General features: G+C 47.5%; 1 protein-coding gene across 12 annotated transcripts in view; it reads right to left on the minus strand.

Moving 5' to 3' along the window:
- The window catches only part of AGAP1 (ArfGAP with GTPase domain, ankyrin repeat and PH domain 1), a 523,790-nt gene that overhangs the window by 332,845 nt on the left and 173,923 nt on the right, over positions 1 to 17,022 (minus strand). For all 12 annotated transcript variants that reach the window (XM_036901061.2, XM_036901059.2, XM_036901063.2 and 9 more), the window contains exons 2-3: positions 6,775 to 6,833; positions 554 to 641 (exon numbers count right to left, since the gene is read on the minus strand). In XM_036901061.2, the coding sequence (XP_036756956.1) occupies positions 554 to 641; positions 6,775 to 6,833 (147 nt within the window). The remainder of the gene's footprint in view (positions 1 to 553; positions 642 to 6,774; positions 6,834 to 17,022) is intronic.

The following is a 17,022-nucleotide window of genomic DNA, read 5'->3' on the forward strand; positions in this document are numbered from 1 at the left end:
TGGTTTCCTATCACTGCTATCATAATTTCATTTAAAGCAAAAAAGAAAATATGAATATGTTAACTGAAGTAAAAGCCTAATGGCAAAAGAAATACCTTGTTCTGGTGCAAAATGATTATTTAATGTTTATAATACAATACAAGGGGGGAAACATACTCAGATATATGGGTATGGCAATCTGAAAGGCTACGAGACTAAGTAACAGTGCCTACAAATTGTGGATAGACTCAATATTCAGATCAGAGTAATGTCCAAGCAATATTTAAAGGAGTAACACTGGATTAACATTCAAAATGACAGAACTATTAGGAAAGAAATAATAAATTCAATAGAATTTCAGGGTTCTCCTCTATTGCTCCAAACGCCAAAGGGAATATAACTGGTTAGCTAAAAATACTACAAAAGACACAATATACTTAAGGATTTTTACCACTTGGTAGTCTATTACTTTTTTTGACATGTGATGCATCAAAGTAATGATTCAGAATATGCTACAGAAAAATTTTAAAAACTAAACTCTCTTAAAGTCGAGATGGTATAGCCAACTGCATACCTTCGGGAGATTCCTCCTGCACGTACGTGCCGGTCAGGTACCGGTGCACCAGGGCCGACTTGCCGCTGGCCAAGTTACCCACAATTCCCTGAAACAAAGAATCAGACAACCGTTCAGTATCACTCCTTCACTGCATTCGGCAATACGCAAATACAGAGAGATTATAATGCACAATAAGTCTAACCAAGCATACTCATAACTAAGCTCTGGCTGGAAGGCCAAAAGCTGGCTCGTTAAATCATTCTGCTGCAGGAAATGGGGTTCTAACACCCTCGACTACCCCCCACATTTGCATCAGCCTAAGAGCGTCCATGCTGTCCGAGGAGCACACCAGTCAAGCTCCTCCAGACAGTGTGCTGTGGTCCTCCAGGACAGTGAGTCAGCCCCTCGGCACCCACGTGCTAAATGGGACTCGGAAGTGGTGAGAATGACGTGGGGATAAGAAGAATCCTCTGGTGCCTTCCATCCCAACTTCTGGGTGGGCTCTGGGGCCGGGTGAGAAGGGCCACATCCAGACAGAACGGTGTGGGGATGGGCTGGGAGGCTGGGGGCTCGCACCAAGGCAGGAGGTCAAGGGCAAGCCCGCTCCTCTGGAACATGGGGGCTGCACGGCTGAGACAACAGAGGCCGTGGTCAGGCGGTAAGGCTGTTCACACGGTGAGGATGGCCGTCGAGAGTCAGGGTGACACGAGGGCCACCACTACAGCGAGTGAGAGAGCACGGGCTGAAGCAGATGAGTAAAACCCCAGTAAGGTGGCAAGCAATGGTCGGCCTGGTGGGGGGGAGGGGGGTGGCACAATAGCTGGGCTTGCGGTGTGCGTGGGGGGTGCTGACCCCTTGGGAAGCCTGCCCCCTGTCAGCACTCAGGACCTCATTCCCCTCCTCTACCCTCTCTCCCAAGCTGCTGATCAAGAGCTTCCTCCTTTTTTAATATTTTTCTCCCCACTAGAACCTTGCTATCTGCATGTAGGCATGAGCCAATCAATTCATTAGGAAAAACAGAACAGAGCCCACCCCTGGTCAGAGGCCCCCAGGACCAGCCCCTCCTGCCTCCATCCGCACCATCTGCGGCCCTGATCCTTCTGCTGCAGGGATGATGCCCAACGTCCCCCGTCACTTTGTTTTTGAAACGACCAGCATCCCTCCCGCTCCGGGCACAGCCCCGCCACCAGAAGCTGCGGACCAGACTCTCTTCAACCTTCCACCTGGGCTCCTTCCCTGCGTGTCCTGGATTCTCCCAGATCCTTGATTCTGCCACCCCCAAGTGTGCCTGACCAAGTCCTGCTTCCTCTCAGCAAGCCACTGATCCCCAACCTCCTCCTGCACCCCCGCCTGCACCAGGAGGTCCAACTCCACCAGCAGGACCAGCCAGCGCCTCACACCCACCCGCACAGCCAAACCCTGCCACTGTCCCCCAGTGTGCTCGCCAGTTCTCCCACCACACCCCCACCCGGCCTCTCAAACCAGGAACGTGGAAGCTGTCCTGGGAGCCGCCCTTACGGGCACCTTCGCCGGCACCCCGGGCAGGCTGCGCTGTCTGCCGGAGCAGGCACAGCCTTCAGCGGGCTCCGCCTGCAAACGCCCCGCTTCACCCTGTGAATATCTGAGAGGGTCTGTGAAACTGCCGCTTGGAAATGCCACTTCCTCAGTTCTCAACCCTTGGAAAGATGCCCAAGTGCCTGCAGGCCAAAGGCCAACTATTTCACAAACAGCAACGGCCTCCCTCCAAGCCCACACACAGGCCTGCGGACTTGACCATCCCCACCTCCCTCCTCCTTCGCCTGGGCTCCCTCCGCCTCAGCTGAACGGAGCGTGTGGTTTCCCTGCTTCTCCTCTGCACCCCTGCAAGGCCCTGCCCTGTGCCTGGCAGGGTTCCTGGCTCTCCCCCCAGTGCTCAGGCCCCTGAAGACCAGGAACTATGTCTCTGGACAGCAGCAAGGACACCCACTCTCAATCCCTACACTTCACAGCTTCCGGCCCAACAAGGTGGCTGGGGAATAGGGGGCGGGTGGGTGGAGAGGAGCTTGGTTGGGGGGACAAATGCACAATGACCTCAACAACTGGAACAAACGTAAGAGAGGACAAAGTTGCCATGAAGTTGTGGAAAATGAGTTACAAGCTGACGCTTAACCCAGCCTGCCTCCCTCTCTCCAGCCACGGCCTGTCAGCCTCTCAGCTTCCCTCCCAGCCTGGTTAGTCTTCTCCACACCCGCTCCCAAGCCACACCCCAGCAGGCCCTCCAACCCCCGACACCCTGCCCTTCCCACGTCGGTCACTGCCCACAACACTTTCCCCCTCAGTGGTCAGCAATCAGTTCGTATGCCACCTCCTCTGAGAAGCCTTCCTAATGCCACAGCCTCAGCCAGGCTCCCCTCCTCAAGCTCCCTAGTGACCTCCTCCTGAGCTGTCCTATGACTTACTCCGATTGCCCATGTTGGTCGCTGGGTCTGTCTGCTTCCCTAAGGGCAGGGCTGGTGTCTTAATTTTCCCTGGGTCTCTGTATCCCAGGGCGGCACTGAGCCCAAGACAGACTCTCAATGACACTGTTTAAAAAAGGAATGAATGAACAAATGATTCTAAGGCAGTGTGGGTGTGTATCAGGGAGATGCTATGTGGACGGACCCTAAATCAAGCTGTTTCCCTTCCTCTTTGACTTATGACTCCTTTTTACCTTGGGCCTTTATAATCTGAGAATTTCTACCTATTAATTATTCTTTTTCCCAAGGGCATCTGCTGTTTGTCAGCTTCATGCTGAGAAAATCCAAAACAGTATGCCACAGAACTAAATTTTTAATTAACATTAGAGTCTCTCTTTCCCGAGGAGGAAAATGCTCAAAATCAAACACTGTTCAGTCTGTGCTTCCCATGTGGGGCAATATTCCTTCCTTCCTTAACATGTCAATAAATAATTTGCAAAGACTTAGCTTATACTTTAGGAGGATAAAATCAATCCATCTTGGGAGTGGAGCGGGAAGGTGTTTTATTTGGTTTGAACAGTCATCTTACATTGTTGCTCACCATGGGCATTATTTTAACTTGAAACACTGGCAGAAACTAACAGCTGACTATGAAGGGGGAGTAAAATATGGGCTGAAAATGCTCTTTGAACTGCACAGCTGCACATGGATCCCTGAACTGCTACTGGACGCAAACACGAGAGAACACAACCAGTTCATTCCACGTCCAGAGGCTTCAGGGGGAGAAACAAAGGAGTGAAGGCACCCTGAAATTGCAGAACTACCTAGTTTAGGTGACAACAGGTCGCCACTATCAGCCCTGCATCCTCTGACAGAGCCACGCACTGCTACGGCCCCGTAATCCACATCTTCAGATTACAAGAGGGAGAGGAGCATGGTTTCTTTCTAACTGCTTGCTCCATCATCCCACACTTTACCACTTACCTGCTAACCGTGTGGTTTGCTAAAAAGGAATCAAAGCTTTTAGTAAAAATCCCAGTTGGGAATTCCATGAGAACACACAAATAGGATGTGACAGGTTGCTGACTAACACCCCCACTACAGGCACCGTGTCTGGGGTGTATTTACTCTCTGCCCAGATACAAGCACTGAGCACACACTGCCTGCCCGCGTCTGCACAACCAGTGTCGGCACCACGAGCGTCAGTCATTATGCAACCGTAACACAACTTCGGAAAACATAAGGCATGGCATGACCACTCTTGAAAAGAAAGCAAACATTGAAAATTTTTCTCTGAGATGGATTCCAGAAGATTCATTGCAAGATATTACATAAAGAGTCCACTTGAGGCTTGCGATTATGTCATTTAATTGCAGCATTTGTGAAACAGAGTCAGGGGGCCCAAAGGCGCTGACCTAAGGGGCCACCTGGCCGGGGGGTGGTGTGCGGAGCAGGGAAACAATCGCAGCCCTGTGGACACGTGGAGGCAGCCTCTCAACAAAGGAGAGTGTTCTCCAAAGCACAGAAGGGCCCTGCTGAGGACGAGCTGCTGGCAGCCTCCACTTCGGGAGGGCCCTCGGGGTCAGCAGAGCCGGCCACCCTGCCGAGGTCCTGTCTGTCCACACACAGGTCAGGGGGTGGGACAGAAAGGACTTCCTCCCAAAGAACAGCAGAATCATTTGTGTCCTTACCCGGAGATGTGGTCAAGCCCTTGGGCAGAGCCAAGCAACCTTTTAACATTTGGTCAAGTTTTAGGAATGCGAATCTATGCTGCCTTTTAATGCAATCTCCTCTTAACACCTCTGGGCATTTCTTAAAGAAAAGAATGCACTTTTGAAATGTATATTTTTGGTAGTGAGCATCCTGAATAATGGCCATGTGGGTTCTGGCAGGGCCTCTTAACTACCAAAGCTGGGTCTAAATCAGAAGGTCCGATACTCGGTGACCCTTCAGACTGTAATGCTGTCAAAGGCCTCTGGCCTCACGTGGCTACCTCAACTTAAACAAATAAAATTTAAAATTCAACTCCTAACCACACTTCAACTGCTCCATGGCCACTCAGGGCCAGCGACTACCACCCTGAACAGCAAAGATGAGCAATGTGCCCACCGGTGCAGAAAGTTCTAGTGGCGGTGCAACACAGAGGCCCAGACTCCAGGGGAAAATCTCAGCTCCACTGTTCACGACTGTGGCTCGCCGGGCAAGCTCTTCATCTCTCTGAGGCTCAGCTTCCTCCTCTGTGAAATGGGGTAAGAACAGCGCCCAGCTCAAGGGGCAGCTGCCAGGATAAATGAGCCAATTACATAAAGCGCTTTAACAGTGTAGTCAGCGTCATCCAAACACCACGCCTGTTGTTTTGTCCTGATGGTAGAACTGAAATGGCTCTTCAGTTGTTGGCCCAGGGAGTATCTAAAACTGGCAAATCTTTCTGAAAACTCCCAGTAACAATGCTGGCAACTTTGTAGCATTCACTCCATGGGTGTTTCCTGCAGGTGTCCTGTAGCTGCATTGTGCCAGGTATAGGGGGTCACAAAACATGGACGACCAAAGAGGTGGCTGAGTTAAGGCCAGTCTTCTCAACAGGCCCAGGAACTGCTACACACCAGCAAAGGAACCCACGGGCGCTGCTGCAGAGGATGGTCAGAGCTGTGAGGAACGGGGGCAACCGGAAGGAGATGGGTCCAGACGACACCCCCCAGCGGTGAGGCGGGCTCGGTGACCACACACCCCGACTTCAGGGTGCTTCCCCACAAGGCATCCTTTACTTCTAGGTTTCAAAATGTGTTTTTCCTGGTGACAACCCAGAAGTTCTCACTTCTCAGAAGTGAGAAACCTGGAGGGCCCCATGCCCGGCCCCTCAGCACTCACAGGGCACCACTGCGTATGGGGCCAGTGGGGAGGTGGCCCAGGCCTCAGGTGGGGGACGGGGCATCACTGAGCGGACAGGCTGGGGCCACTAACAGAAACGTGGGCCTCGGGAGAGAGGACACAAAGGGGAAAGAAATCCCCAGTGAGTGGCCGGGTTAAAGAGCAGGTCTGACACAGCCCAGCCAGGCTTCCCCACCTAGCAGGGCATGGAGGGGAAGAGCTTGGCACATACATTTTATAGTCCAAATCCATCACCTGAGAAGTTATGAAACAAACACACGTACACACAGACACATCCCCCAAATGCCACCCACCTCATGACAAAGACCGCGGGTATTTACACGTTGTTTGTCCCTTCCTTCCTCCCTAAGGTCGGGCGTACAGTGGGGAAGTGCTCAAAACGTGTGACTGCCACAGACTCAAGTCATTTTTTACATAAGCTAATTTTAAGCTTTAAACTATCCCACTGGAAGAGTATTTAAAGTTTGTAATGAAAACAAAATACTTTTAATTTTTTGCCACTATTTTATAATAAACAGCTAGTCACTTTCTTTTTAATGATGAATTGCAAAGCTTGGTGGCTCACTGCAGAAACCTTCCATGACGTCTTGCCAAGGGTACATAAAGCCACGGCGAGTGTGTGTGTGAGAGAGAGAGGCAGAGACACAGAAGCACACACACCGGGCACACACAGGACCGCTCCGACGTGGCTGTCACACACATCCTCAGGGGCCCTGCCCCACACTCCCAGCTACAGCCGGCCCCTCCCCGGGATACACACAGAGGCAGGCCCCACAAGCGGGCCCCGGGAGATGACCAGGCTCCCTCGGGATACCGGTCAGGGTGGGCTCACAGGTCACATCCCCCACCTCGTACCCAGCCCCCATTCCCGCACGTGAGGAATGACGGCGCCCCAAGGCCAAGGGAACCACTTACCACTTTGAGCTCCGGGACAGACCGACTCAGTGTCCATTCCTGGCTGTTCACAAAGGCATCTATAAAACAAGAGGGAAAGCAAAGTTAGATGCCACAACTCACTTAAGTACAAGGTCAAATACTCCAACGGGCCACCTTTCAAACCAGGACACTTTAGATGCACAGACTGACCCCACACGTCACTCCCACCCCAGACAAGCTGCGATTCGCTGGTTCACGTGGCTGATTTATTTGAGTCTGTCTGTCTCCTAACCCACTGGGCACCCACTCCCAAGGGCCTCTGCAACTTCCAGCCCTTCCCCATCTCAAGTGCTCGTGCCCCAGCCCTGTAGGCCCCATACTGCCCAGGGGGAGTGGGAAGACCCTCTGATCCCACACATAGGCAAGTGTGAAGATTAAGGAAGCTCCTTAATTCTTTCTGGCCACTGACCCTCTAGCCAGTTAGTCAACTTTTGGTCTTTTATGTTTTTTTTACTACAATTTTTCTGAAATCCCACCAACCAAGTAATATAGGTGATGACCGAGCTTTGAAAATCCAAATGTTCACAGTACAACACTTTACCTTAGAACACTATGTGCTAGACCTCTGATCCACAGAAACACACACATCCAAGATCCACTCAGGACTTCAGGATGCGTCAGAAAGACGAGGGGTCCCACCCAGCGCAGAGCGGTCCGCAGACCCCAGCCCCACCTGGGTCAGCACAGTCCAGTGGCCTCCCCTAGCCAGCCGGCCCCGCCTCTCACCTCACATGCACAGGTCATGGCGGACCCACCCAATACAGACGGCCTGGCCTGGCTTCCTACGCCCGTTTGCCACTCCTTACCAATGAGTCCCCAACACCACCCCTACCAGATACCTATGAACAGACGGACGGAGGCAAACATACTCCTTCTAAATGGGGTTCACTTTCTATACATTCTATACATTCATACTCAGAAATGGTATCTCCCTCTACATTATGCCCTAGAAGAAATAAAATGACTCACAAAATGCCTAAAAGTCAAGAAATGCCACCAGTTACAAATACATGATACTCGGATCACAGGGAAATGGGAACAGAGCAAAGGGCCTAACAGCACAGCTCCACTGGGGACCCAGGTGGGAGACAACTGTGTGGGACCAACCACGTGCCAAGGAAGAGAGTACAATCCACGGCAACACGAAAATGGGGAGGGCAGCCGCGCAGCAAATCAGACGCCACTGGCCCTGCAAAGACAGAGGCGGAGCCTACAGGCACTGCTCCGAGGAGCACGCGCTGGGGGAAAGGAGGCCCGGGGACTAGAGGATACAGCAGCCTCAAGCCGGAGAAGACACAGGCTGATAAAGACACCAAAAGGAGCCCCGAACCCTTTCAAAATCTGAAAGGACTGGCATTCAACACCAGAGATGCTGGACTCTGGGGACCCGCAGGCCCAGCCAGCTGGCAGGGTGGGTGGGCAGAGGTGCGGCAGCAGGAGCTCAGAAGGAAAGATGTTTGCAGCAGGGAAGGTCTAGAGCCACTTCCGGGGTGGCGTGAGGCAGGCACGACAGGGGCTAAACATCGGGGTGCACACCGCGTACTGCCCCCAAACACCCACTCCGTGGTCAGGAGGCACCATGCCCCACACGCCACAGAAGCGACCCCACCTACACAGACAGCATGATGGCGTCAATGGCCGAGCCAGGCAGGCACTGGGCAAATGATAACTGGCACTGTCACCAGTGAGCAACATTACTAAGTCACGATACACTTTTCTGTCATCAACTGCTCTCTTGGGAAAATAGGAATGTGGCCTTATAGGATCTGCAGAGTGAACCCAGTGGCCCAGGGAAGTAAATGACAGAGACTTTCCTAACACGAACTGGCACCAGGGGTGTCCCAGCAGGGTGCCCCGCTGCTGTACTATGACAAGCCCTACACTGGTTAAATGAATCTGGAGATACCCATACAGTGGGGTACTAGGCAGGCTGTGAAGTCCTGAAGCGCCAACATACCACAGGGCCACTATCCCCAAGCTACAGGAACTACGGGTGTGTGTGTGTGTGTGTGTGTGTGTGTGTGTGTGTGTGTGTGTGTGTGTGTGTGTGTGTGTGTGTGTGTGTGTGTGTGTGTGTGTGTGTGTGTGTGTGTGTGTGTGTGTGTGTGTGTGTGTGTGTGTGTGTGTGTGTGTGTGTGTGTACGAGCTACAGGAACTACGGGTGTGTGTGTGTGTGTGTGTGTGTGTGTGTGTGTGTGTGTGTGTGTGTGTGTGTGTGTGTGTGTGTGTGTGTGTGTGTGTACGAGCTACAGGAACTACGGGTGTGTGTGTGTGCGCGAGCTTTTCCAGGCAGATAATATTTCTGGTTAACAGCTACTGATTTAGACTTGGGAACCAGGTGGCATAGGGAAAAGGGCAGTGAGGAGACTTCCATCTAGTATTTCAATACTATGTAGTTTTTAATATGAACCTTAATAAAACAAAGGATCAAATGGTAGTTAAAATGAGCTCCTTCATTAATGCACTAATTTTTAAACACAAACCACCATAAGAATGTTTATTACAACAAATATTAAATACTCATTATAAATTAAGCAGGGCTCCATTAAACAAAGATTCATGATTATATAAACACTGGATCACATGTATGGCACCTTTTTACTTGCAAAGACCTCATTTGAATGGAATATGATGATCTTCATGGCAAGTAGATTAATAAAATAAATGTTTAACTTAACTGACTGAAAAAGACTCATCTTCCATTAAAAAAACATCTATTTAAAACCTTCCACCATTGCCTAGTCAGAAAACCACACTACCTCAGATGAGATGAAGTGAAAAACAACAGAAGATTTAACAAAAGGTGTACAAATCAGGATACCCCTTTAACTCCTTTATCCAATTCCTCTGTAGGGATCCTTCTGAGGGCTGGTGCAGCCCCTGCCCGGAGGGGTTCTCTGCAGGGTGACTGGAGCAGGGGTGGGGTGGGGGACGAGACCAGGCAGGCTGCCCTATTTCATTTTAAGTCTCATAGTGCAAGAACACCTGAAGGATACACGTGCATCTGGGGCACAGCCCTGGGAGCATGTGCATGCAAGTATGGGAATATACATGCGTGTACAGGAACGCACGTGTGCCTGTGCTCTCAGACCAGTTACAATCAAAAGCCACAGAAGATTTGTTTCATTTTCACAAAAGGCCATTCTGTGCCCACTCAATTCCCCCATCAGTAGAATATTAAGAGAATGCATTCCCATGCACTGGCTTGATGCTACTGCATTTGATTTAAAGTATCACGGAGATGGTCCCCACAGATGGACTGCTTTCGGGCTGTCAGCAGCACCAAGGCTCCGTTAGCTGGGTCACTGTGGGCCAGCAGGGCTCCAGGCAGTGGGACGCCCTGAGGAATCCCTAATGTAGTTTAGGAAAAGAAGACATTTAATCATTTCTTACCATTTAACACAGCACCACTTCAAATTACATTATTTAAATTAAAATCATAATAATAAAAAGAAACTCTCAGAGAACTCCAAGATTGAGGAATATGAAGTAGTAAATAACTTTTATCAGGAATAAAAAACCCAAACTACTATCTTCTTTGGAAGAGAAATCTGAAGGTGGTGAGAGAAAGGAACACAGCCTAGCAGGCGATGGTTCAAAAAGATACACAGGCCGGGGGCTCCTCCCTCCGGGTTACAAGCTGCTTCTTTGAACCACTAGAGAAAAGCAAAGGGGTGGTGAGGCCGTCTTTCCACGACCTTTCCTTCCAGGGCCACGTGCAGCCCCACAACTGGCCACTTCTTGGTGAGGATGACTCTGGACCCCAAGGGACACAGATCCTCACTGACGCCGACAGAAAACACGCAGCTGCAGAAAAGCAAAGCCAGGAACGGAGCTATCTGGTTGGTTTTGTTTTTACTTCAGGGCGAAGTGTTTTGTTTCCTTTGCCCAGATTTTCTTAAAATGTGTCCTGACTGCAAATTCCCTTCATTCTCTTCTTACTAATAACACTAACTGAGGGATTCAGCCTTAGGCCTTTTTTCAAAAATAGTCATAGAACCATAAATTTAAGGCCCTCATTATGCTACACACAAAATATGCACTGTAACTTGAAAGCCAAAAGCGGCACTTAAAAAAAAACACAAAAATCCCTTGGACCAAAAAGCAAATGCATTCACTATGGGGGGGCGAGAGTAGTAAGAGAACACGTATGTCTGATTCCCAACTGCTTAGCTCCTTGCTGCCCATCAGGGATCACAGATTAACCACCTAACTCCTAAACACTCAGATCACAGGTGAAGAAATGATCCAGCAAACAGACAAAATCATAGACATTCTACAGCCAGTCTGTTTTTCCTCTGTGCTGTTGTATGATTTTGTATTATTACAGCACCAACTCTTCTTCTACTCTCTTGACTTGATGTATCCAGAGCCAAAAATTCAAGTCTTGAAACTGATAGGATTTTGCAACATAGCTGAAAAATGATAATCATGTCCTTCAGCATCTTCCTCCAGTATCTGAGTTTATTTTATTGCAGGGCATACGATGGCTACAGACACGTTTATTTTCGGTTCCAGCAATAACCAGGAACGCTGGGGTTAAGATCCATCAGTGAAATTACCCCATCATCACGTCCCATTTCTGCTAAGCTTGGACCAAGTGGTTACACTTTGACGTTCAGGAATGTACATCTTCCCTCTTGCCCACTTCACTGTATATGAATAAACATAGGACTCTCTGGCATAATAGTAAATTTCAATTAAAATAATTAAGACAGGGAGGGGGCGGAAGATGGCGGCGTGAGTAGAGCAGCGGAAATCTCCTCCCAAAACAACATATATCTATGAAAATATAACAAAGACAACCCTTCCTAGAATAAAGACCAGAGGACACAGGACAATATCCAGACCACATCCGCACCTGAGAGAACCCAACGCCTCGCGAAGTGGGTGAGATACAAGCCCCGGCCCCGCGGGAGCCGAGCGCCCCTCCCCCCAGTTCCCGGCGGGAGAGGAGCGGGCAGAGCGGGAGGGAGACGGAGCCCAGGGCTGCCGAACACCCAGCCCCAGCCATCCGGGCCAGAGTGCAGGGCCCTCGATACTGGGAAAACAGGGCAGCAAGAACAGTGAGCAGGCACTGGAGGCTGGGCGACAGAGGACATAAGAAAAGCGCGCGACCATTTTTTTTTTTTTTTGCTTTTTTGCTGCTTTGTTTTGGCGAGCGCTTTTTGGAAGTCTTAAAGGGACAGGGACCCCAATATTAGGGAAACAGGGCAGAAAGACCGGTGAGCAGAGGCCTGAGGCTGGCACCGGAGAATAAAGAAAAACGAACGACCACCTTTTTTTTTTAATTAAAAAAAATTTTTTTTCTTGTTTTTTTTTGTGGTCGTTGTTTTGTTTTGGCGGGTGCTTTTTGGAAGTCTTAAAGGGGCAGGGCGGGCCACTTAATCCAGAGGTAGGGAACCCGGGATCTCAGGGCACCCTAACCCCTGGGCTGCAGGGAGCAGGGAGGCCCCTTACGGAGATAAATAGCCTCCCAGCAGCTCCTGCTCCAACGCGACTCCACCATTTTGGAGTAGCTGCCCGAGCCAGGCCACGCCCACAGCAACAGCGGAGATTAACTCCATAGCAGCCGGGCAGGAAGCAGAAACCCTGTCTGCGCGCAGCTGCGCAGCACAAGCCACTAGAGGCCGCTGTTCTCCCAGGAGAGGAGGGCCACAAACCAACAAGAAAGGAAGTCCTTCCAGCCGTCACTCGTCCCAGTTCTGCAGACTATTCCTATCACCATGAAAAGGCAAAGCTACAGGCAGACAAAGATCACAGAGACAACACCAGAGAAGGAGACAGACCTAACCAGTCTTCCTGACAAAGAATTCAAAATAAGAATCATAAACATGCTGACAGAGATGCAGAGAAATACGCAAGAAAAATGGGATGAAGTCCGGAAAGAGATCACAGATGCCAGAAAGGAGATCGCAGAAATGAAACAAACTCTGGAAGGGTTTATAAGCAGAATGGATAGAATGCAAGAGGCCATTGATGGAATTGAAATCAGAGAACAGGAACGCATAGAAGCTGACATAGAGAGAGACAAAAGGATCTCCAGGAATGAAACAATATTAAGAGAACTGTGTGACCAATCTAAAAGGAGCAATATCCGTATTATAGGGGTCCCAGAAGAAGAAGAGAGAGGCAAAGAGATGGAAAGTATCTTAGAAGAAATAATTGCTGAAAACTTCCCCACACTGGGGGAGGAAGTAATCGAACAGACCACGGAAATACACAGAACCCCCAACAGAAAGGATCCAAGAAGGGCAACACCAAGACACATAATAATTAAAATGGCAAAGATCAAGGACAAGGAAAGAGTGTTAAAGGCAGCTAGAGAGAAAAAGGTCACCTATAAAGGGAAACCCATCAGGCTAACGTCAGATTTCTCAACAGAAACCCTACAGGCCAGAAGAGAATGGCATGATATATTTAATACAATGAAACAGAAGGGCCTTGAACCAAGGATACTGTATCCAGCACGACTATCATTCAAATATGACGGTGGGATTAAACAATTCCCAGACAAACAAAAGCTGAGGGAATTTGCTTTCCACAAACCACCTCTACAGAACATCTTACAGGGACTGCTCTAGATGGGAGCACTCCTAGAAAGAGCACAGCACAAAACACCCAACATATGAAGAATCGAGGAGGAGGAACAAGAAGGGAGAGAAGAAAAGAATCTCCAGACAGTGTATATAACAGCTCAACAAGCGAGCTAAGTTAGGCAGTAAGATACTAAAGAGGCTAACCTTGAACCTTTGGTAACCACGAATTTAAAGCCTGCAATGGCAATAAGTACATATCTTTCAATAGTCACCCTAAATGTTAATGGGTTGAATGCACCAATCAAAAGACACAGAGTAACAGAATGGATAAAAAAGCAAGACCCATCTATATGCTGCTTACAAGAAACTCACCTCAAACCCAAAGACATGTACAGACTAAAAGTCAAGGGATGGAAAAACATATTTCAAGCAAACAACAGTGAGAAGAAAGCAGGGGTTGCAGTACTAATATCAGACAAAATAGACTTCAAAACAAAGAAAGTAACAAGAGATAAAGAAGGACACTACATAATGATAAAGGGCTCAGTCAAACAAGAGGATATAACCATTCTAAATATATATGCACCCAACACAGGAGCACCAGCATATGTGAAACAAATACTAACAGAACTAAAGGGGGATATAGACTGCAATGCATTCATTCTAGGAGACTTCAACACACCACTCACCCCAAAGGATAGATCCACTGGGCAGAAAATAAGTAAGGACACGGAAGCACTGAACAACACAGTAGAGCAGATGGACCTAATAGACATCTATAGAACTCTACATCCAAAAGCAGCGGGATATACATTCTTCTCAAGTGCACATGGAACATTCTCCAGAATAGACCACATACTAGGCCACAAAAAGAGCCTCAGAAAATTCCAAAAGATTGAAATCCTACCAACCAACTTTTCAGACCACAAAGGCATAAAACTAGAAATAAACTGTACAAAGAAAGCAAAGAGGCTCACAAACACATGGAGGCTTAACAACACGCTCCTAAATAATCAATGGATCAATGACCAAATCAAAATGGAGATCCAGCAATATATGGAAACAAATGACAACAACAACACTAAGCCCCAACTTCTGTGGGACACAGCAAAAGCAGTCTTAAGAGGAAAGTATATAGCAATCCAAGCATATTTAAAAAAGGAAGAGCAATCCCAAATGAATGGTCTAATGTCACAATTATCGAAATTGGAAAAAGAAGAACAGATGAGGCCTAAGGTCAGCAGAAGGAGGGACATAATAAAGATCAGAGAAGAAATAAATAAAATTGAGAAGAATAAAACAATAGCAAAAATCAATGAAACCAAGAGCTGGTTCTTCGAGAAAATAAACAAAATAGATAAGCCTCTAGCCAGACTTATTAAGAAGAAAAGAGAGTCAACACAAATCAACAGTATCAGAAACGAGAAAGGAAAAATCACGACGGACCCCACGGAAATGCAAAGAATTATTGGAGAATACTATGAAAACCTATATGCTAACAAGCTGGGAAACCTAGGAGAAATGGACAACTTCCTAGAAAAATATAACCTTCCAAGATTGACCCAGGAAGAAACAGAAAATCTAAACAGACCAATTACCAGCAACGAAATTGAAGAGGTAATCAAAAAACTACCAAAGAACAAAACCCCCGGGCCAGATGGATTTACCTCGGAATTTTATCAGACATACAGGGAAGACATAATACCCATTCTCCTTAAAGTTTTCCAAAAAATAGAGGAGGAGGGGATACTCCCAAACTCATTCTATGAAGCTAACATCACCCTAATACCAAAACCAGGCAAAGACCCCACCAAAAAAGAAAACTACAGACCAATATCCCTGATGAACGTAGATGCAAAAATACTCAACAAAATATTAGCAAACCGAATTCAAAAATACATCAAAAGGATCATACACCATGACCAAGTGGGATTCATTCCAGGGATGCAAGGATGGTACAACATTCGAAAGTCCATCAACATCATCCACCACATCAACAAAAAGAAAGACAAAAACCACATGATCATCTCCATAGATGCTGAAAAAGCATTTGACAAAGTTCAACATCCATTCATGTTAAAAACTCTCAGCAAAATGGGAATAGAGGGCAAGTACCTCAACATAATAAAGGCCATCTATGATAAACCCACAGCCAACATTATATTGAACAGTGAGAAGCTGAAAGCATTTCCTCTGAGATCGGGAACTAGACAGGGATGCCCACTCTCTCCACTGTTATTTAACATAGTACTGGAGGTCCTAGCCACGGCAATCAGACAAAATAAAGAAATACAAGGAATCCAGATTGGTAAAGAAGAAGTTAAACTGTCACTATTTGCAGATGACATGATACTGTACATAAAAAACCCTAAAGACTCCACCCCAAAACTACTAGAACTGATATCGGAATACAGCAAAGTTGCAGGATACAAAATCAACACACAGAAATCTGTGGCTTTCCTATATACTAACAATGAACCAACAGAGAGAGAAATCAGGAAAACAACTCCATTCACAATTGCATCAAAAAAAATAAAATACCTAGGAATAAACCTAACCAAAGAAGTGAAAGACTTATACTCTGAAAACTACAAGTCACTCTTAAGAGAAATTAAAGGGGACACTAACAGATGGAAACTCATCCCATGCTCGTGGCTAGGAAGAATTAATATCGTTAAAATGGCCATCCTGCCCAAAGCAATATACAGATTTGATGCAATCCCTATGAAACTACCAGCAACATTCTTCAATGAACTGGAACAAATAATTCAAAAATTCATATGGAAACACCAAAGACCCCGAATAGCCAAAGCAATCCTGAGAAAGAAGAATAAAGTAGGGGGGATCTCACTCCCCAACTTCAAGCTCTACTATAAAGCCATAGTAATCAAGACAATTTGGTACTGGCACAAGAGCAGAGCCACAGATCAATGGAACAGACTAGAGAATCCAGACATTAACCCAGACATATATGGTCAATTAATATTTGATAAAGGAGCCATGGACATACAATGGCGAAATGACAGTCTCTTCAACAGGTGGTGCTGGCAAAACTGGACAGCTACATGTAGGAGAATGAAACTGGACCATTGTCTAACCCCATATACAAAAGTAAACTCAAAATGGATCAAAGACCTGAATGTAAGCCATGAAACCATTAAACTCTTGGAAGAAAACATAGGCGAAAACCTCTTAGACATAAACATGAGTGACCTCTTCTTGAACATATCTCCCCGGGCAAGGAAAACAACAGCAAAAATGAGTAAGTGGGACTATATTAAGCTGAAAAGCTTCTGTACAGCAAAAGACACCATCAATAGAACAAGAAGGATCCCTACAGTATGGGAGAATATATTTGAAAATGACACATCCGATAAAGGCTTGACGTCCAGAATATATAAGGAGCTCTCACGCCTCAACAAACAAAAAACAAATAACCCAATTAAAAAATGGGCAGAGGAACTGAACAGACAGTTCTCCAAAAAAGAAATACAGATGGCCAACAGACACATGAAAAGATGCTCCACATCGCTAATTATCAGAGAAATGCAAATTAAAACTACAATGAGGTATCACCTCACACCAGTAAGGATGGCTGCCATCCAAAAGACAAACAACAACAAATGTTGGCGAGGCTGTGGAGAAAGGGGAACCCTCCTACACTGCTGGTGGGAATGTAAGTTAGTTC

This window comes from Manis pentadactyla, chromosome 6, assembly GCF_030020395.1.
Source record: "Manis pentadactyla isolate mManPen7 chromosome 6, mManPen7.hap1, whole genome shotgun sequence".
Classification (NCBI taxonomy): Eukaryota; Metazoa; Chordata; class Mammalia; order Pholidota; family Manidae; genus Manis; species Manis pentadactyla.